General features: G+C 49.8%; 1 protein-coding gene across 1 annotated transcript; it reads right to left on the bottom strand.

Moving 5' to 3' along the window:
* Positions 1-1,273: 1,273 nt before the first annotated feature.
* GSG1L2 (GSG1 like 2) lies at positions 1,274-15,137 on the bottom strand. The gene is made up of 5 exons (XM_040630030.1): positions 14,828-15,137; positions 7,919-7,966; positions 6,744-6,896; positions 4,814-4,925; positions 1,274-1,547 (listed from the first exon to the last, which is right to left on the bottom strand). The coding sequence occupies exons 1-5, from the start codon at positions 15,135-15,137 to the stop codon at positions 1,286-1,288; spliced, it is 885 nt and encodes a 294-aa protein (XP_040485964.1). The 3' UTR covers positions 1,274-1,285.
* Between the last annotated feature and the right edge of the window lie 5,687 nt (positions 15,138-20,824).

A 20,824-nucleotide genomic window follows, 5' to 3' on the forward strand; every position in this document is an offset into this window, starting at 1 on the left:
AACACAAAATCCCCTGGGACCTTCATTTGCCAGACGGTTTAGCATAAGCAGATTGAGTGACTTTATTTGAAATATTCAAGGGGGTTGTAGCTTTTTCCCCCAGAAATGATGTGTTCATTAAACACTTAAATACTTTTTAAAAAATGAATCTAAGTTAGGACGTATTTAGGGTTGTTATAACTTAGCAGTTCATTTTTGTTCAAAAACCGAAAGTATGTGTCTAACAACCTGTGGCCTCAATAATATGTTAGTTTAAGATACAAGATGAACTCATATAATATTGCAACTGAACACATTAAGAAAAGCAGCCCGCCGTTGCTTCAAACAAAACTCGCACGTTTGGCAATGTTTATTTTTAGAAGCAAAAGTGCCTGGCAATTTAAGCACGGCAATTCCAACATTTGTCCTACTTAATTGTGATAAGATGTCATTCCATTCGACTGTTCTCATTTTGTTTTATCATTTGGTTATCCTTCCAAGTGGATTCTATTATAGGTGGAAATTAGGAAATTGCAGAGAAAAAAAATATATTTAAAGTAACACAAAATCAGGGGCGCCTGGGTGGCACAGCGGTTAAGCGTCTGCCTTCGGCTCAGGGCGTGATCCCGGCGTTATGGGATCGAGCCCCACATCAGGCTCCTCCGCTATGAGCCTGCTTCTTCCTCTCCCACTCCCCCTGCTCGTGTTCCCTCTCTCGCTGGCTGTCTCTATCTCTGTCGAATAAATAAATAAATAAATAAATAAATAAATAAATAAATAAAATCTTTAAAAATAAAGTAACACAAAATCAATTCTTTAAATTTGTGTCTTCTTAATTAAAATAGAAGGGAAAGTATGAGTTAGTCACACATACTATCAATTTGTGTGTGTTCCTTAAGGGAAAAATTTTCTGGATTCCTCTGTCAGCAAACATGGCAACACATTTCACACCCTTTGTAGTCAGGACCTTGCTTTCCCCTTTCTTCAGCTTCTCTTATCCTTAGTACTCACATGTTCCCTCTTCTTTGGTTACCCTTATTAAACCCACTGTCAGGAAAGCTTGAGACGCTCATTTATACTAGAGTGTCAATGGTTGATATCTTCTGTAAGCATAATCTCACTTAAAGACACTGGCATTTTACCAGGAATCAGTAGCTGAAGCCAAAGCTGTTTAATAAAGGGTAAGATGGTGGGTAGAAGGTTTATCTGGACCACAAGCCTTCTGAAGTCCACCCCAGAGATGTTCATTGTGGATAGAAGTCCCTGGCTTGCCTGCCTGTGCAGATTTTATGGCCATAAGTACTGGCTAGCACATGGACACTTTGCCTGGGGCACTTGGTGGCAGGTGCTCAGATACACTCACGAGGAGGGCATGTCTGGCAAGGCTGAGAGCAGCTTCTGTTTCCTGAACATTTTCCAAAGCCTTGGGTTTCGGGAAGTTGCGTTGAGAGTGCCGACTGCCCTCCTGTAACTTCTGTTTCTCCATGAACTCCAGGCGGGCTGCTGTGTATCTGTTCACGGCCATGACCGACACAGCCATGCAGAGGGCAAAGGAACCCCACGCGAGGCTGTCAACAAAAGGCACGGTTAAGAAGAAGTAGAGGGCTGTGGTTCCAGAATTTCCTGCTGGGGTCAGTCTGGTGAAAAACCAGCTCCTTGTTCCACCCCATTTGGACCTAGACTTTGGATCACAAGTTTCAGAGACCAGCCAATAGTGTTGTCATAGCCAGGTGGTTAAGAGAACGGACTTCGGAGTCATTGTGCTAAGTTAGCACTGTGGGTTTGCACCCGTCTCTTAAGAGCTGTGGGTCCTTGGGCTGGTGACTTTACCTCTCTGTATCAGGTTCCTCATCTGCAAAACTTGACTAATAGTAACACTGCACACAGGGTAGTTGTGAGTAATTCAATGAACTAATGCATGGGAAGTACTCTGCATGGTGTCTGCTAACATATTTTGTTGTGGCGGTGGTTGGCTCTAACCCAGGGCACGGCGTTGGTGTTGTTACTTTCTATCCCTACCTTCTGGAAGCCTGCTGCATGCTGAGATGACGGTCTACACTGTTCACCTTCCACAGAACCCGGCAGAATGTTTGCTGAGAAAGAACCTCAGCCAGCTGGCACTTGTGTTTTCAGGGGGTGAAATTCCCGGGTAACAAAGAAGTCTCCTTATCCGATGACCTACAAAGAAACCTACCCATAGCTAAGTTCTAAACCCACTCCAGCGTTTCCAATCATCCCTCAATATGACTCGACATCAAGGATACCAACAGCTAGGGGAAAAGCCCGACAATAAACAGAAAAAAAGGCGGGGAGGACCTAAAGAAAAGAGATAGCACAAGGAACAGAAGAAAACAGCAACCAGAAGAAAACCCTTTGATCCCTAGCGATAGGAAGATATCAGAAGATGCTGTGGGAACAAAGCAAGATCAGGATATACGAAAAAGGAGCAACTGGAAAACAAGAAAGACCTTTCGGAAATTCAAGTAAGATCCAAAATAAGAATTCAATAGGAAGGTTAGATGACAAAGAGAGGAATATTGTCAGAAAGGATTACAAGAAGAAGGAGCTAGAAAATGTGAGGGATGCAATGATATCTAGAAGATTAATCCGAGACTCTGAATATCAAACTATGAAGAAGTTTCTAAAGAGAACAGAAAGCCAAGGAATGGAAATAATCAATGAAATAATACCAGAAAAATCCCCAGAGTTCTAGCACATGACTATTCAGATTGAAGGGCCCATCAAGCACAGGAAAGAAGAATGAAAGTGAATGAAAGATTTCACCTCCAAAGTGCATTATCCTGACATTTCTGAACACCGGTAATAAAAAGTAAAAACACAGGGGCGCCTGGGTGGCACAGCGGTTAGGCGTCTGCCTGCGGCTCAGGGCGTGATCCTGGCGTTATGGGATCGAGCCCCACATCAGGCTCCTCCGCTATGAGCCTGCTTCTTCCTCTCCCACTCCCCTGCTTGTGTTCCCTCTCTCGCTGGCTGTCTCTATCTCTGTCGAATAAATAAAATCTTTAAAAAAAAAAGTAGGGGCGCCTGGGTGGCACAGCGGTTGGGCGTCTGCCTTCGGCTCAGGGCGTGATCCCGTCGTTGCGGGATCGAGTCCCACATCGGGCTCTTCCGCTGTGGGCCTGCTTCTTCCTCTCCCACTCCCACTGCTTGTGTTCCCTCTCTCGCTGGCTGTCTCTCTCTGTCGAATAAATAAATAAAATCTTTAAAAAAAAAAAAAAGTAAAAAAACACCAGCTTACCCATAACGGAACATGAATCAGAAGAGTATGGAACTCTTCCCAGAAGCCATAAGTTCTAGAAAGAAATGGAACTACATCTTGACATTTTTCAGGGAAAATGATTTTCAACAAAGGATTCTACACTCTGCCAAATTATCAATCCAATACAGAGCATCGAATAAGTACCTTTCCAAATATGCAAGAAATAAAATAATTTCTCCCTCACTGAAACCTTTTGTAGAGAGCTACTGGGGGATGTGCTCCCATGAAATGTGAATGCAAACTAAGTAAGATAACGATATGGGACCTAGGAAGCAGCTCTCCAGGACAAAGGAGTGGCAAAGGGACGTGTCATGTGGCAGCCCTGTGGCATGCCTCAGAACAGCGGAGTGGAGAGGAAGACGGAAGACTTTGGTGGGGCTGGACGAGTAGGGTAGGGAGAGACAGAATTGAGAGATTGCTATGTTTATGCTACTGGATTTTTAAAAAGATTTTATTTTTAAGGAATCTCTACACCCAACGTGGGGCTTGAACTCACAACCCCGAGATCAAGAGTTGCGTGCTCTACTGACAGAGCGAGCCAGGTGCCCCTGTTTAATACTATTTGATTTTTAAAAACGATTTGCATCTATTTCTTTGATTAAAAGTTAAGTAATTACAATTGGAAACGGAACAAAGTGATATAGGAAACACATAGACCCTTCTACAGATTCCGTTGACGTCTGGGATCTACTTCAACCCACAGCATAAATTGGCCATAGTTGTGGCCCACCTGCCACTGATCTGAGCTCTAGTGCAGCTGTGTTCGCCACCGGGTGCAGCACCGGTGACATCACCTAAGAAACGACGACACCTGTTTGGAAGGAGGCAACTAAGGTGACACGCAGGTGGAGAGAATGGTGCGATGCTCTGAAGAAATGTTTGTAAAAAAAATAACTTCTTCGGGCTGGGACACAAACTAAGAGGAGTACAACATCGAATAAATGATGTGGGTTACAGTGTCAGGGATATGTTCACCAAGCCCTAGAATGGTAGGATGAGGGAGTAAACCTAGAGTGTGTTACTTTGTTTTACAAAGAGAAAAGTAACATAAGAGATTGTTACACAAGATGAACATATGTGTGTGTGTGTGTGTGTGTGTAAAGCCACAGCTGTGCACTGGAAATCCATATCAAAAAGAACCCCTGTGATCTTATATGGCTGAGTCTTTCCATTAAGAGACAGAACTTTAACGTCCTGGCTTGGTCTGTCCATTAGAAACAGGGGCTGGGTCTCCCATCACTGAATTATTTACTAGGCATTATTACTCAGGACTTTCCCCTGAAGCTGTGTTTAAGAATGGAATACCATCAGTGTGTCCATCGCTTGAGGACTTGACTCTGGGCCCAAGATTTTACAAACATAATCTCTTTAAATGCCTATGAACGCATGAGACAGGTGTCATCCCTTCACGGAGGAGAGAGCGGGGCTACAGAATGGTTAAGAAAGTCATCCAAAGTCAGATGGCGGAACAATGGCCAAGGTCGGTAGTCCTTCAAAACCTCTGTGCATCCCAGCTGGCCCATCAGGACTTGGGCACCATGGCCAGCAACTCACCAGTAGGACCAGCCATAGTCCCACGTCTGAGGCTTCCAATCTTCTGGTCCGAGGTTCACAGTGATTTGAAAAATGGTGGTGTACGTAATGTGAGCCACCATGCTGAGGAGCCCTGCAAAGGAGAGCTCCATGAGCCATGGTTAGGAATGGAGTTTCTCTACGAGCCACGGTTAGGAACGGAGTTTCTCTACCTTACCTGACTTGGGTGTAAAAAAGCCAGTGGCACCGTCCTTGAGCCTTTCAAGCAGACTTCATGTTTCACGATCACACTAATTCCTTATTGTCATGAATTCACACACAGTGGCCATGTCATTCCTCGCGTGACCAACTCTCCCCAGTCTATGACGCCCGATCTCCCTAGGCTCAGAGGCTCCAATGTTCCATTCTCTCTTTCCCAGCACAGATGAGGGGTCATTGAGCTACACTTGGCCTGATGCCACATTCTACAGTGTTCTGTCATGTTGTTTTTTTTCATGTGGATGGTTTGCTAACACTTAAACACTGGGATACTGCAGATAAAAATCTGAGTGTTTCTGGCCCCACTAGACTCCCATGGCAGTAATCAGGAGGAACAGAAATCCATTGCCAATGGGATTTTCTTTCCTTTGTAAGTGTCTTGGCCTTTTTCCTGGAGACCCCTGAAGACTTTTTTTCCCATACGTTTGGTAAGACACGTTGAGGATTCGAATTCACTGTGTCTGTTTTTCCAGGCACTTGGAGGAAGCTTTCTATATATAGAGTTTGGTCTTCTGTTCAAGGAAGCTTTCTTGAATTTTACTCTTAAACCCTAGTTGTTTCATTGCTTTGTCTTTCTTTTGCGGGGACTCTGATTACACATATGGTGTTTTAATTTAAAAATGTATGGCGAATGGTGGTCCGTTAGGGATGGCTTCAGGGGCCCAAATAGAAATGAGTTCTAATCAGTGCGGGCGATTATTTATATGTTAATAGGGCCGGCTAAAGTCCTTGTGACGTAAATTCTCAAACATTCTACCTGAGGTCCTGCTCACAGTGGAAACTGATCAGACATCCAGAAAGAAGCCTACTCTCCTGACATTGGGGGCCCTTGGGCATGCCAGGACCTTGGAAGAGTCTCCAAGAGTCCATAGCCTGCTTCTTTGCTAGGAAGATCCAGAAATTGGATTTTATCATCCTATTCACTGATGATACGGCTTGGGAAAGACACCTGACATTTACGAAGCACAGAAGTGAGCTCCCAACTGGACTGAGGCACTATTAACAGAGCTTTGAGTATTGGGACAGAGAAGCGAAGGAAGTCATCTGTTCGGGGTTCTTTTCTTGATGGAAAGGCCAACTCAGGAGACCAAATGAAGTTTCTCTAAAAGTTGCTTCGAGGACACAGAAGACCCCACCCCCCCCGAAAAGGGAGTTTTCCATTCTTACATGTACACCAAACTTGAATAAAGATTTTCAGCAAGTGACCATTTCTTGCATTCTTACTACATACTAGGCGCATTCTTACCTGGTCATCACCATAGTCTTTTAAGAGAGCTGGCTCAGAGAGGTTGAGTCCCTTGCCTAGGGTCACACAGCCATGAGGTAGCAGAGATGTGAACCCAGGCAGGATTCCATGCATAACCGCCCTACTAAATTAGGCAATTTCTGTTCTCGGAGCCAGCCTCTCTCCTTCCCAGAGTTGTGATAAAGACGCAGTAAGACGTTTTATTCTCCATCCTCTATGTCTACCCCCTTTCTTTTCATCAGTCACCTAAGCATCATTGCTGTCCCCGCAATGGGGTTAACTCAGTGACTTCTCTGGTAGACCAGCCAGCTGTCCTGATGAGCCGGCCATCGACAGAAAAGAGCCAGCCTGCACTTGGACGATGGGGACAGCCAGCCTGAAGCTCAGTCCCTCCCGCTGGGGCAGGGTGGGGACTCAGCCTGTCTGAACACTGCTGTGGACAGGTACCTGCGAGCACCGTCAGAATGGCCACGGACGCGTCCACCTTGAGCCAGTGGAACCCCGAGGCGTGATAACTCACTCTGGAGCCCAGGAGGACGGCGCTTGCCAACAGCAGAAGGATATTCAAGATCTCGGCCCCAATGGACAACCACAGAACACCTGCCAAAATGTGAGGGTGACAGAGACGCTGAGCATTAAGAATTCAGAAGTCCCGCCATGTCGAGCCCTTTGATTTAGTTCGCTTCTAAAACAAACAAAAATAATAAAAAATAAAAAAACAAATGCCAAGGGGTAAAAAAACCCAAAAAACAAAAAAACCCCACAGCTACGTCTGTTGAATCTAGAAAGTTGGCAGTGATAGAGGGCTCCTTGGGGTTGAGAGAGGATTGTGTAAATATTGTCCTTCGCTGGGAGGGAAAAACACAGAATAAGAGTCTGATGCGAAGACACGAGAGATGCTGGGGGTCTCTCTTCCCCAGCTCAAAACCTAATGCGTTGTTTACATTTCACCAGAAGACTTTTTCTTTGTCTTTTTAAAGACGATACACACACTTAGAAGGCAGAGACGTCTGAGAGTTTAAGAGCCCTGGTTCGAGATCCCAAAACCTTATTTGTGTCTATGTGAGCCAATTCTTTGCCCTTTGGAGCGGACCCCGCCTGCGGCTCCAAGGAACTGTGTTGGAGATGGAGGCAAATGGACCACGGGGACAGGGAGGGAAGCTAATGTTCCTGGAAGTCCTCCAACAGAGCAAGCTAGATGCTGGGGACCCAGAAGTGATGAAATAGGCATGATTCATGCCTTCACAAAACCTTTACTCCAGCTGAGGAAACGGATACTGAGAAAGTCATCGCGGATTTGGTGAGTGTTACGGAGACACGGTACTGTAGGCAGTGGTGGCCGGAGCTCAGCACAGCATCAACCGTGCACTGGTAGCTTGCAATGAGCCACGGCGGGAGTATTCCTACCCTGGGAAACAGCAAACACTACCCGTCGGGGCTTCCCACTCCCCACCCCCAGCAAAATTTTCCAGGCACATGCAAAGACCCCACGGTTCTAGCTTTGGGATTTGACTTCATGGGAAAACCATAAATTACCCTCATCTTTCCCCCTATCCCAACAAAAACAATACAAATTATCCAGATTATGGGGCGTGCTGGTGGGCGGAACACCAGGGAGGTACCTTGTTCTTCAGCTGGTATTACACTCTGGAAACTCCTACACTTTTCACCTAGAACACAAGGAGAATATATGCGTAAGCAGGAGGAGCTGGGACAATTAGCGACAGACTGTGTTTCGAGTGCCTTCCCTCTATCCCGGGTCATTGTGAATAACGATTGGGGGGACTGGCAGACTGGTTTATTGTTCGTGTGCTGCCCCCCACCCACCCCACAGGAGTGTGATTCAATCGCACCCCATCCCCGTGAGTCCGGGCTTGGCCATATGACTTTCTTTGGACAGTGAACTGGGAGCTGCCGTGAGGTGGGTCATTTCTGGTCAGAGGCTTTAAGAGCCAATGGGCTGTCCAATGGTTCTTGTCCCCATTGGGTCTGTGATCACAGAGGCACACGTCCAGTCAGAGTCTCCATCAGCCTGGGTCCCTGAATGGCTGTGGGGAGGACTCACCCCTTGCCGACCTTGCAATCCACACAGAATAAACTAGAAACGAACGTGTCGACTTAAACCACTAGGATTTGGGGGCTGCTTTTTACATCTGGACTGATACTGTGAGCCTTAGATCGGGGGTTCTCAACTTCCCCAGCAGCATCCATTACGTATGAGCCCCAGGGAGTTTGTTTCCAGTTAGAGGGAAAGTAACAAAGTTTGTAATGATTAAAAAAAATGAATTAGAGCAGGGGCGGCTGGGTGGCTCAGTTGGTTATGGGTCCAACTCTTGATTTGGGCTCAGGTCATGATCTCAGGGTCTTGGGATGGAGCCCTGCCTTGGGCTCCAGGCTGAGCGTGGAGCCTTCTTGGGATTCTCTCTCTCTCCTCTCCCTCTGCCCCTCCCCCTGCTTGTGCTTGCTCTCGCTCTCTCTCTCTCTCAAATAAATAAATCTTAAAAAAAAAAAAAAGGAATTGGAGCAGATTCAGATCTGTTACTGAGTGACTTAGTTATTTGCATTCCATCGTGCTTTCTGGAGTGTGGCAAGACAGCATGTGCACCAGAGACTAGGCAGAACCCACCCAGGCTTAGTTCATGCTCCAGAAGGGTGGGCTTTGCCTCGGAGGACCATCTGCCATGGCAGGTGTCCAATCACCTGCTTCTTCCCCGTGGAACTCAGAGGACCCCAGAGGGGAAGTGACGGGTACAGGACAGCACACGCAGAGGCAGCGTGCTGAGCATTGGGACTCAGCCTGCAGGGGCCCAGCATTGATTTAATGCAGTCTGGTGGACGGCAGGGAAGGCACGGGGCGGGGTGGGGGGGAGGGGGATGCCGAGATGCCTGAGACCCGGAGCTGCTCCCCGTCTGGGCCGCTAGGAACTAAAACAGGGCAAGGTGGGGTGCAGATCATTGACGCGGCAAAGGAATGGCTTTCTCGTCCCTAAGACAGGTCCAGCAGTCCCTGCTGTAGCCTCACTTCGAGGCTTAATGACATAATAGACAGGAAAGCTGCTCTCAGTTCCTATACACTGAAATCTCGCTGAGATGAAATGAGTTCTGCTGGGCCCTTTTTGCACGTGGCTAGCACAGATTATTATTAATTGTAATAGACTCTAAGTGCCCTGAGGGCCAGGGTCACACCACCTGCCTTTGCTGGAAGTTTTCAGGGACAGAAATAAGCTCAGGGGAGCATCTTTCAACCGTGGAAACTACTTCTCCTTTGGAGGAGAGAAAATCCCAGGTAACTCCCCTAGAACCGACAGTGGCTCCCTATTCCTCCAGCATTGAGTCCAAGTTCCTCTTCTTTTATGGCCAGCCTTCTCTACCTGTCCTCCGAACACGGAGCCCTTCCTTTGGCTTCAGCTTCTCCCCCGTCAGGCTCCTGCAGGAAGGACCATATGCACAAGCAGGGGCGTGCTTGTAGCGGTGCGTGTCTGAAAACCGGGAACCGTAAGATTTGCCATGCTCGTTCCCACGAAACTCCGTGGGCCCTGGGGCCTCATTGCTTTGCAGTGTGCAACGCACTTCTGCTGGGTTATAGGAGGAAGAGGAACAAAGCCTGGGTTTATGATACAGCCATTTGGTTGAGCCGCCCTGCTGGGATACATGCAGAAGGGCCTCACCTGTCGCATAGGAGGGCGTTTACACAGCCTGGAGGACGGCAGCCTCGGGGACCCATCTGCTCATCTAAAGCCGCAGGGGCCTCTTCAGCTTTTTAATTAAGTCAACTTCGCATTGAGGCAATGGGTCCGTTTTCCTCACAGATTCTGAGATTTGGGGGCAGCGGCTGTGATGCTATGGTCACAGTCCCCCAAATTTGTCTGTGTCCCCCTGGTTCGACCAAGGAGGCCCCCACAACATTGGGGCACATCTCTATACTCCTGTGCTGCTCTCAGAGAAACTTTGTGCTCTAAACCTCACTCTCTTCATCTGTGAAATGGGCATCATACAAGTCCTCCAATGAGAAGTTGTGAAAGTGTTCTGTGAACTGCCTGACTTTTTTTTTTTTTTTTTGAGTGTTACATTATTCATAAAGGCGAGTACGCATAGCCTTCGACAGACTTGGAGGCCAGGCTCAGACAGGTTGGTAGAGTCAGAATCGGAAACTGGGCTCTCCCACCTGAGACCCCGTATCCTTTTGCGTATGGCCACCTGCTGTCTTTCTACATAACGCTCGGGGGACTCCTCGTCTATGTTGCCTTCCCAACAAGCCTGTCCTTTGTCACAGGAGTAAAGGGGGGGCCAGGTACAGAGCCAGGGGCAGGGCAAAGAGAAAGTGGAGGCCAGCCAAGGATATTAGGAGACTTCACCAAAGGTCTGAAAGGCTGAGTTCAGCCTGGGCGTGGAGTCAGGCCATAGTGACCCCTTGATTAATCTCAATCCTCAGAAATGGTGTTCCTTTTGAATGAAGCCAGTGGGATTAAAAGGAAAAATCTTCCTAAATCCCATGAAGCCAGAGAGGCGGGCGTTAACAGAGCTCGGAGGCAAGGGCTTCACTAGCCAGGCGGGGCAACAAGCCAGCTTGGGACACGACAGCCAGGTCCCCAGCGCTGGACTCTTGCATCCCTGTCTGCTCGTCCCTCCACTTCCGCCCCCCATGGGGTGCCCAGTCCCCTCTGTCCTTGACCTCTGGGGGGGGTTAGCCGAACAGTGAAGAATGGGAAACCAGCATGTTTTGTGGACTCATTGCACCGCCTAAGGAAAAGAACGCAGTGTAAGCACGGTCTCCGCCCAGAGTCTTCATTTCAAACGGTGGAATCAGACGCATTGCCCCCCTTGAAAGGCACTCGGGCAACAGGCACGGGGATAGGAAGAGGTGGCTTGAGCAGGGGACGTCCCCAAATCGCACTCCAGGCAAGGGCTCCCCTGGAGGGTCAGCTTTTGCAGGGATGGAGATGAAGCTGATTCAGAAGGAAAACAGCCACGAGGCCTCTCAGAGCAGCAGAGCTGGGGGTGGTTGGGCTTCCCAAGGCCCCTCTCCTGGGCTTATCTGGACTAAGGGGCTCCCTCTCCAGGCTGGAGTGCTTGCTGGCAGGTCTCCTGAGCAGCCCGCGCCCCTTCTGACCCTCTCACCGAGCACCGTTTGGGTGCCCTCCCGTTCACCTCCAGCTATAAGCCTTTTCTTTCATGTACCCCGAATCTCCCAGGCGCTTGTGATAAATTACACTTAAGAGCAGATGTTTGTTTGGAGTGATCTTTAACTGGGGGCCCCAGGCTATACTCTGCTGCAGACGTGCTTTCTGGGGCCGATGCAATGTGTTCAAGATACTTTTTTCTTTTAAGATTATTTATTTATTTGAGAGAGAGAGAGGGAGATATCAAACAGTGGTGGGGAGGGGCAGAGAGAGAGAGAGAGAAAGAATCCGAAGCAGACTGCCTGCTGAGCATGGAGCCCCATGCAGGGCTCGATCCCAGGACTGCAAGATCATGACCTGAGCTGAAACCAAGAGTCAGGGGTCCAAACGAGTGAGCCACCCACGTGGCCCTTCAAGATACTTTAAAACTGGGAATTTTCACGTGGAAATCCAAATATCTTACTTGCCTTGAAAAATCAGAGGATCTGACAAGACTGAGCGCCTAAGTCCCCATGGCTATAAAGCTGAGCTGAGGAAGGGGCTGCCCCCTTTAGCTGAAGATAAGGTTTCAAGGTCATTGGCATTCCCCGATGGCCTTGCTCCCTTTGCTTCTCTCGCCACCTTCTGTGGGCATTGGTTTTCAACCTGTGATGACTATCTTCTGTTTTATTCTCTTGTATGTTTGCTATTACTTTGGTTATTATTATTATTATTTTTTAAAGATTTTGTTTATTTATTTGACAGAGATAGAGACAGCCAGCAAGAGGGAACACAAGCAGGGGGAGTGGGAGAGGAAGAAGCAGGCTCCTAGCGGAGGAGCCTGATGTGGGGCTCGATCCCATAACGCTGGGATCACGCCCTGAGCCGAAGGTGGACGCTTAACTGCTGTGCCACCCAGGCGCCCCTACTTTGGTTATTATTTAATAAAAACTGAAGTCTAAACTTTTTGGTCTGGGGGCATCTTATAACATGGGGAGGTGATCACGTTTCTCTTAAGGGGAAAAAAAAAAGGTGTTCTGGAGTAGATGTCCTCTTCTTGGTTCTTAATAAAGGGATGACAATATTTAGGGACTGTGGTTTACCTGGACAACCTTACTATCTTAGGAAACATATTAAAATGTGAGCAAAGGTTTTTTGGCTTGATGGACACAAATGTATTCGTTGGCAGTTATAAGATAATTGCCCTTCAGTTAAGTTTTGGGCTTATGGGGGGGAGGGGAAACGGGGAGTCTGGGTTAAGAAATCGGAGCTCTGTGTCTTACTCTACCAGTATCTAACTGTTCAGTCTTCAAGGGGGGGCACTTCTGCCTCTAGAACTCGGTTTTCCCATCTATAAAATACATCCGTTGTTTTAGGTAAGACTTTCACAAAGAATGTTCCTCCGAACAGTCTTTTTCTCTGTGGTCAACTAATTTTGGGAAATCCTGGGATATGTAATAAACAGTAAATGGTCTTCTTTATTGTGAGACTTCTTGGAAATTTTAAGACGTCAACGTGCACTGTGAATTTTCAAGAAGAAAATGTAATATGCAACATTTTCCAATTTTTTTGACAATTGACACTTTTTATTTAATTTTACAAAGAGCACCTCAAAAGGCATCTTGGGGGGGGCGTCATCTTTGAGAAAGCCCAGCGAGGCGCTTGTTAAAGTCTCTTTCTGGCATGGCATCAAGTATAAATGAGAAAGGGGTCAAGAATGACACTCTGTTTCTACCTGGCTTAGCGCGTGAATCACTGAGAACCTCAGCCCTCCTTAGAATTCAGCCTGTGTTCCTGACAATATATTTAAAAACCTTTCAGTGGTGTGATCCATGAGAAGGCAGTGTGTGTGAGTATATGCGTGTGTGTGTGTGTGTATGTGTGTGTAAGTGTGTGTAAGCCTGAGAGACCCTCACACAGCCGTTGTCCCCTGTTTTAGTTCGAGAAGGCCCCCTCCTGGGACCCCGTAATAGTTTTTTATCAGAAAGCTCGGGACAGTTTCTATCATCTATCTCATAGTGTTTGCGTGAATAGGTCAAGCACGCGCCATACGCTGGGAGATGGTTTGCACCTGCTTCCAGTCCTGCCTGAAGCCGGTAGCTTTGACATCATTTAAGAGATGAAGCTTCCAGTCCCCAGCCTTCCCTCAAGGCCAGTCCCTGCAGAGCCCTTTTCCCAGTTCCCTGGTCATTGGGGAAGCAGCTCCCAACTGTCTAATTTTCTAATTCCTGCCCTCGGTTTCAGGTTCCACTGCAGCCCAACCTCCCCTAACATTACAAACAGTGATGCTTCTAATTTTCTTTAGGTTTTTCTTTCCAGGGAACATTGTCTTGCTCAGTTCCTTGTCCTGGAGAGACCGTGACCTTGTGTTGCCGGAGGGGAGAAGCTGCCTCAGGTGACACTAAAGAGCCGTGTGAATTAAATTCTTCCGTAATGAGGCTTCCACGTGCACCTGCCTTGTGTTCCAGTGCAAATACCGGAACCGTCCTGTCTCAGACCTTTGCTCGCTCCGGCCTGTCTGCCTCGAAGAGCCTCAGCCCTAATCTCTATCTATTAAAATCACAGTCCTGCTTGGAGGTCTGGGGAAGCCACCTCCTTTATGAAGACTTCGCCATGCCCAGAGCTGTCATAGGTCAGTCTTTGTGATAACCATTATCATATTTGTCCTTGTTTTAGTTTCATCTCAGTTCTCACCACGGTGGCTCACTCGCCCTTCAATCCCTCCATTCTCCTAGCACATTCTTCCTGTGCTTAACAAGGAAATGGCTTCTAGCAAATTCATTCCGTGCGGCTCTGAGTGCCCTCTTTCCAGAGGGCTTTGCTGTACCCTGGGTCATGTTTCTCTGACTTTGGTGTGTGTCTTAATCACCAGGGGAGCAAGGGGTTGGGCTTACCAGCCTTGTGACCTGAAACTCTGAGCCTCGCTTTCCTCCTTTGTGAGCTGAGGAAATCATATCTACTTTGCAGGACTATTTCAAAGGGTTTCCAGAGACAAAGGTCTAACTTGTTAAGGATTCTTACTTCTGGTGGGCGCTCCACAGAGGGGGTTCCCTTCCCACCGATGATGATAAAAGTCAGTTTTCTAAGAGAACCTGACATTCCAAGACCCCCTTAAAAGTGCGAGGACACGGTTTAGAGACGGATGGGTCCGCTTCGGGTCCTCTAGGGACTGGGCGACAGTAGCAAATGGTAAAAGCAGCGGGCACTGTCGTTTAATCTTTATAATAACCCCTGGTCACGAGTCCCGCGACCGTTCCTATCTTACAGCCGAGAAAACAGGCGTAGAGGGGTGAAGAAGCTTGCCCAAGGACACAGAGGCAGTCAGTGGCCACAGAGGCAGTCAGTGGCCGAGCTGGGACTCAAAGCCAGGCGGCCCAGCTCCAGAGCTCCCTGCACCTGTCACCCACCCCCATCCCCTGCGGCCGTGCTCACCTGCGCTGCCGAGGCTCTCCTCACAGGACTGCCAGAGCCCCACGTGGAACCTGCACTGGAGGAACTTGTCATCCCCTGTCTCCCAGAAGTACTGGACAGCCTGGCTCCCGTTGTCCCTCCTGCCACCGCTGCCGTGGCCCCCGCTGAAGTGAATGCACTGGAGCCTGCCCGGCTCGTCCAGGCACAGAGGCTTTGCCACCTTCCGGGTCCCCTCGCACCAGTGGCTGCTGCCCAGGGCGGTGAGGGAGAAGGCCAGGGCGAGGCAGACGGGGAGGACGGTCAGCACCAGCTGCCGCCTGGCCCTGTCCATGGCTGGAGGAGGTGTGCGGAGTCAGGATGAGCAGCGGGCCCCTCCCTGCCCCCGCATGCTACCCGCCCCTCTCAGCCCTGCCATCTGGCACCCTTACAGGCTTCTCTCACATCCCCCCGGGGGATCCTGGGTGCCCCCCAGCGTGTGGCATCCATGTGTCACCTGTGGCTGGAGAAGCCACAACAGGAGAAAGCACAGAGTTCCCATCAGCAGAGCTGGCCCTTCAGTCCTCCCAGGGAGTGGGTGAGTAGGAGGGGGTTGGCTTTCTGTTTTTGTCTTTTTCAACCTGAGGTAAAATAGGCAGAAGACAAAATTTACCCTGGTGACCATTTTTTACTCTCGCATGATTGCACATCCCATCCCAAGACCTCTTCGTCTTGGGACACCGGAGCTCTGCCCCGGTGAACACTCACTCCCCATCCCCAACCCAGGCACCTGCCATTCTGTTTCCTGTCCCTATGAATGTGGCCGCTCCTGGGACCTCCCGTGAGTGGGGTCATGCGGTATTGTCTCTGCAACTGGCTTATTTCACTCAGCGTAATGTCCTTAAGGCTCACCCGTGTTGCAGCAGGTGTCAAATTCCCTTTTAACGCTCAGTAGCATCTCGCTGTGCGGATAGACCACATTTCGTGTATGCATTCACCTGTCCACAGACACTCGGGTTCCTTCCACCATTTGGCCCTCGTGGAGGGCGTTGGTCCTTGACTGAAGACCAAGGGCATTTGGGCAGGTGTCTGGGTGAGTCCTCCCTACCATTGCCTTTCGCATTCATCAGGGTACTCAGTGTCGGGTGCCAGAAACGGGGAATCCCATAGCCCGCACAGCCTCTTCCCTGCCCAGCCCTCCAGAGACAGGGACTGCCAAGGACAACGTCCTGTTTCGGGGACTGAGAGACTCAAGGTGCCGGCAGCCTGCTCCAGGGCCGAAGTGCTGTGCAGAGCAGGGGTGGGCGGCACACAGCCAACAGGCTGCAGCATTCAGCACCATCCTGGGGCCTCAAAAGCTGCCAGGCAAAGCCCATGGCACCCTCACTCCTGTCCCCGCCCTCCGGGAGTGGTGACACAGAGGAGACTACAGTCACTTCTTGGGCAGAGGACACTGATGCAGGAACGAGGCCAGGGGGAGTGTCACGGAAGATTCCACGTGGTGTGTGAAACACACAGGTCCTAGGTTGCAGATCAGCACCCCCTGAGGACACCCAGATACACCTGCAGAAATAATGGAGAATCCCCGGACCAGGCAGGTAGGAGAGAAGGGCGGTGCCATGTGGGTCACTCTCTCTACTGCCTGCTGGCACAGGCAAGGGGGATGCGTCCTGTGAGCCCCGCATTCGCGGGCTTGGCCACCGGTCTTGTGGGAAGAGGGTTTATGACATCTTATCACTAGATGGCATCTGTCCAACCGTGGGGAGGTCCTGGGTGGCCCCAACCCCTCTCCCTGCAGAAAAAGAATGTTTTTGAGAATAAGTCCAAAGAGATTAGCTAGAATATTATTACCGGGCAGGCATTTCCTTTGCCAGTGTGCAGCCTGGAAGACATAGTCGTTTACGTGTGGTTCCAGAATGGCTTTCCGGCCGTAAGGAAAGGATGGGAGCATTGTTGGGCGCTCTTCGTCCTGCTGTCCCGGACACGACCACATTGATTCCAGAGATCGTACTATTGTCCCAGTCCATTTTCCGGGTCTTTGTTCGCTATGAGCATTTAATCGCTAAGGTTTAAAATCTTGCCCCGTGGGGATCTTAAAATTTCCAAGGATTTCCATGAAGCGATGCTTACTTGTTTTTCCCCAACCGTTCAGAATTCATTCACTCAGATAAGTTAGCGAAGACGAACTCCTCTGTTCGACTGAAATGGAGAGAAAAATAAAACTACCCTAAATGAAAACACAGTCTTCTTGTCTCTTGCCCACCTGCGTCTCAGCCAGACAGGACCTCTTCCTCCCGGGTCTCAGGTCTGGAGGCTGGGAAGCCTGGACAGGGACAGGTGGGGCGAGAAGGGCCAAGCAGAGGCTTTCAGAGGCCCCGCCAGAGCCCCGCTAGAGAAAAGGAACACCCCTGGAGAGTTCAAGGAAGATCAGCCTTGCCAAGGTAGCCGCATCAGTGATTCTGGGTCTCCTGACCGGGCCATTGACTGCTGTGTGGCCGCAGGCCAGCACCCCAACCTCTCTGCGCCTCATTTTCTCAGCCGTCCAGTGGAGGAATCCGCACACTCTCGCATGGTTATTGTGAGGACGAACGAAGCAGGTGGGCGTTGGCTGGAAGATTCTGCGCATGCGTACATGGCGCGCCTGCGCAAATGGGTCAGTTAGCGTGCGCCGGTGGTGCGCGGCGTGCAAGCCTCTGGCAGGTGGGCTCGGTGGCACAAGGGGCGATCGGGAGGTGCTTTTGACTTTCCCCCACGTCGTTTGGCTCTTGGGTACACAGAACCCGAGTCCTGATTGGGGGTTTGCTTCAGGGCCTGGGTCGGGAGCTGCTTTCTCCCTCGAAGTGTTTGCATAGACGGGGCTCCCCCGACGAGACCCTGCCCTTGGGGCTTCGGCCCACGGGCCTCGTGCACTGAGCAGGGCTTCGGGAGCAGAACCACTGGCCGCCTGGCTTTTCTTCCCCGGCGGCCTCTGCTGAGGAAGTCTCTGGGATCACAGCTGACTTGAGGGCAGGTCTGGGAAAAATCTCCCTGCCTTTGGGGGGGCCGGGGCGGGGGATGAGCCACTGCTGATGAGAAACCCCGGAGAATCATCGGTAGGTGGCCCCAGACCGGTTCAGACGCCCTCCGCGCGGCGTGGAGAGGGTTTGTGCAAACATTTCCTCGCTCTGTGCAGGGAGGAATGCAGGAGGAGGCCGCCTGTGGTACATCTTGGACTGTTCGAGAAACGCACCCGCGCCTGTGAAGTGGCAGGGGGGAAGGTGAGGCCGGCACCGGGCGGGGCAGCGCCCGGGAGAAGGAAAGCGGGACCCCCGCCCCGAGTCCACGCGCTGCCCATGGACACCCCTGCTGCCCGGGGGGCCAGGCCTACCTCCCCCTGCAGGAAGCGCTCTCCCCTGGCCCCTGCGAGGCCCATGCTCGCCCTGCTGCTGCTGCTGCTGGTCCCCATCAAGCAAGTAAGAGCGGTTTATGATTTGGATTGTTGATGCTTGCTGTGAGGGTCAGTTCTGCATCTTTGCTGATCCTAGAAGCAGTTTCGGGCTCTCCTAGGCAATGTGGGAAATATAAAACAGTATTAAGGCAGTAATGATTACCCGTAAGCCTAGTATTCAGAGGTCATCGCTGTTAATATTTTGGCATATTTCCTGCAAATCCTTTTTCTCTGCGTGTTTCTGGGCAGCAGAGATTATGATGCATAAAGTGTTTTGTATCCCGGTTTTCCCCCTTTACACCATTTTATAAGCATTTTCCACTGTCAGTGCGAGCTCTGTAAATAGCATTTGAACTCGTCCCATAGATCCTCCTGTCTGCTTTTACAATTTTCTCCGGCCTGAGTATTTAAAGGTTGATGGACTGTGGGTTTTTTCTCTTTTCTTTTTTCCTTTTCCTTCCTAGTATAAAAATATAGAATGTTCATTGTTTAAAAAAAATGTATAAAATCCGAAGAAGTATAAATACCAACTTTATTTTATTTTATTTTTTTAAGATTTTATTTATTTATTCCACAGAGATAGAGACAGCCAGCGAGAGAGGGAACACAGCAGGGGGAGTGGGAGAGGAAGAAGCAGGCTCATAGCGGAGGAGCCTGATATGGGACTTGATCCCATAATGCCGGGATCACGCCCTGAGCCGAAGGCAGGCGCTTAACCGCTGTGCCACCCAGGCGCCCCTAAATACCAACTTTAAGTCACTGTATTCCCACCACCCAGAAATCACCCTCTTTTGCCTTTGGGGGGCTATACTTCCAGACCTTTTTCTGCCATTTATTTACATAGAGGGTTATTTTTTCCCCAACAAACATAGGATCAGACTGTAAACATTATCTCGCTATCTGCTAATGTCTTAAATACGCGAAGAGCTAACACTTCATTGAACACGATGCTCTAAGGTCGGTGTCAGGTGCGTCCCTCGTATTAACTCATTTTGTGCCCCTCGAGGGAAGCCCTCCTTCCTGTTAATCCCACTTAGAAAAGTGAGAACGCTTTTCTGTGTCAGCCAAGGTAGCCCCACGGCGTGATGTTTGAGGGCTTCAGAGTGGGTCTTACAATGTATGTGACCGACTTGTGCAGGTGGACAGTCTGGTAGCTTGTTTTATTCTTTTTATTATTATTATTATTCAAGATGTTATTTATTTATTTATTTGAGAGAGTGCAAGCGAGGGGGAGCAGCAGAGGGAGACGCAGGCTCCCCACTGAACAGGGGCTCGATCCCAGGACCCCGGGATCATGACCTGGGCCGAAGGCAGACGCTTCACCGGCAGAGCCACCCAGGCGTCCCAGCTTGTTTTATTCTTATCCAGGGAGACTAGACTTTTGCCCCTTTTCCCATTCGAGGTTCCATTGTTATCCTGGACCATGACGTGAAGGAGCCCCAGTCCCATTCATCCGAGAAATGCAGGTAACGAAAGTACCTTGAGGAAGGGCTCTCTTCTTCCTTTGGTCCATGGGGGGAGTTCGTCCCTGTGTGTAGCCTTTGGGATTCTTAATCCCTCCTGCCCCCATCTAGGGAAGGCTGTGGTGCCTGACCTTGTAAGTGTTCACCTCATCAGGCTTTCTTTGGTGCTAACCTGGAGCCAGACAGGCAGAAAACACCTGCCAAATTCTCTGCGTCCTATCTCTCCTAGAGGCTGCCTTCAGGCCCTCACGGTGGTGAGGATGTGAGCCCAATCGATGGTTTCTTGGAATCCCTGCGGCGGTGGCAGCCTCTGGGATAGCGGCAGGGCCGTTGCTGGGCGAGTCCATACAGAACTCACATCCTCACTTCAATTCTCGGGACATCGCATATTACAACTGATACACCCAGCTAGCTGTCTAGTTTCCTTCCCCTTCTACTCGCGATCGTGCATGGGTGACCAGGCATTGCTCACCGGGTGCCAAGCATTGCTTGCAGCACTTCGCATCCTATCATAAATGGGTCTTGCTGAATGCCCCTGCAAGCCTCTCACGTGAGTGTTATTCCTGAGCCCGTTTCGTAGTCGGGGAAATTAAGGTTCATGGGAGTCACATGACTGTCACCTGCCATCCTGTGCCATCATCTGCCTGGAGGCAAGTCCCTATGTTCTCTCTTCCCTAGCATTCCCGTGCAGGCTGTGGACATGTGAATACCTATATGTTACATCAGCAAAATCCTCAGTGCCTCAGGCCGGCAGAGGACCCTGACAAAGCCACACCTTGTTCCTTTCATCGGGGCGCATTCCTGATCAATAATGTCCCTGGGAGCAGTGTCCCCTCCCCCGTCTGCCACCCGGTCTGTCCTCAGAACCTCTTCGGTCTGTCTGTCTTCCAGGGTGCGTCTATAACCCCGATGACCACCCCCCTTCTGGGTTCTCGGTCTTAAAACCCATATTTTTCTTCCAGATGTTTACATTACAAGGCTTTGCTAGACTTTCATGATGGATTTTGCTCACAGACGCGTTCCCTGCGTGGAATATAAATGACCGCGGCATGTTTTCTGGCAGGAAGTCTTCCTAAAATTCACTTAATGAGAAATTCTCAGGGATCGTGTTTCGTTTCTAAATTCAAGCGGGCCACCCCCCCCCCCCCGCCG

Source organism: Ursus maritimus, unplaced genomic scaffold, assembly GCF_017311325.1.
Source record: "Ursus maritimus isolate PB19 unplaced genomic scaffold, ASM1731132v1 scaffold_14, whole genome shotgun sequence".
NCBI classification, from domain to species: Eukaryota; Metazoa; Chordata; class Mammalia; order Carnivora; family Ursidae; genus Ursus; species Ursus maritimus.

Coding starts and splice junctions, on each gene's coding strand:
- GSG1L2 (XM_040630030.1), bottom strand. CDS start 15,137: ATGGACAGGGCCAGGCGGCAGCTGGTGCTGACCGTCCTCCCCGTCTGC. Junction 6,897..7,918: donor AATACCAGCTGAAGAACAAG/GTACCTCCCTGG, acceptor ACATTTTGGCAG/GTGTTCTGTGGTTGTCCATT. Junction 4,926..6,743: donor CATTCTGACGGTGCTCGCAG/GTACCTGTCCAC, acceptor TCTCCTTTGCAG/GGCTCCTCAGCATGGTGGCT.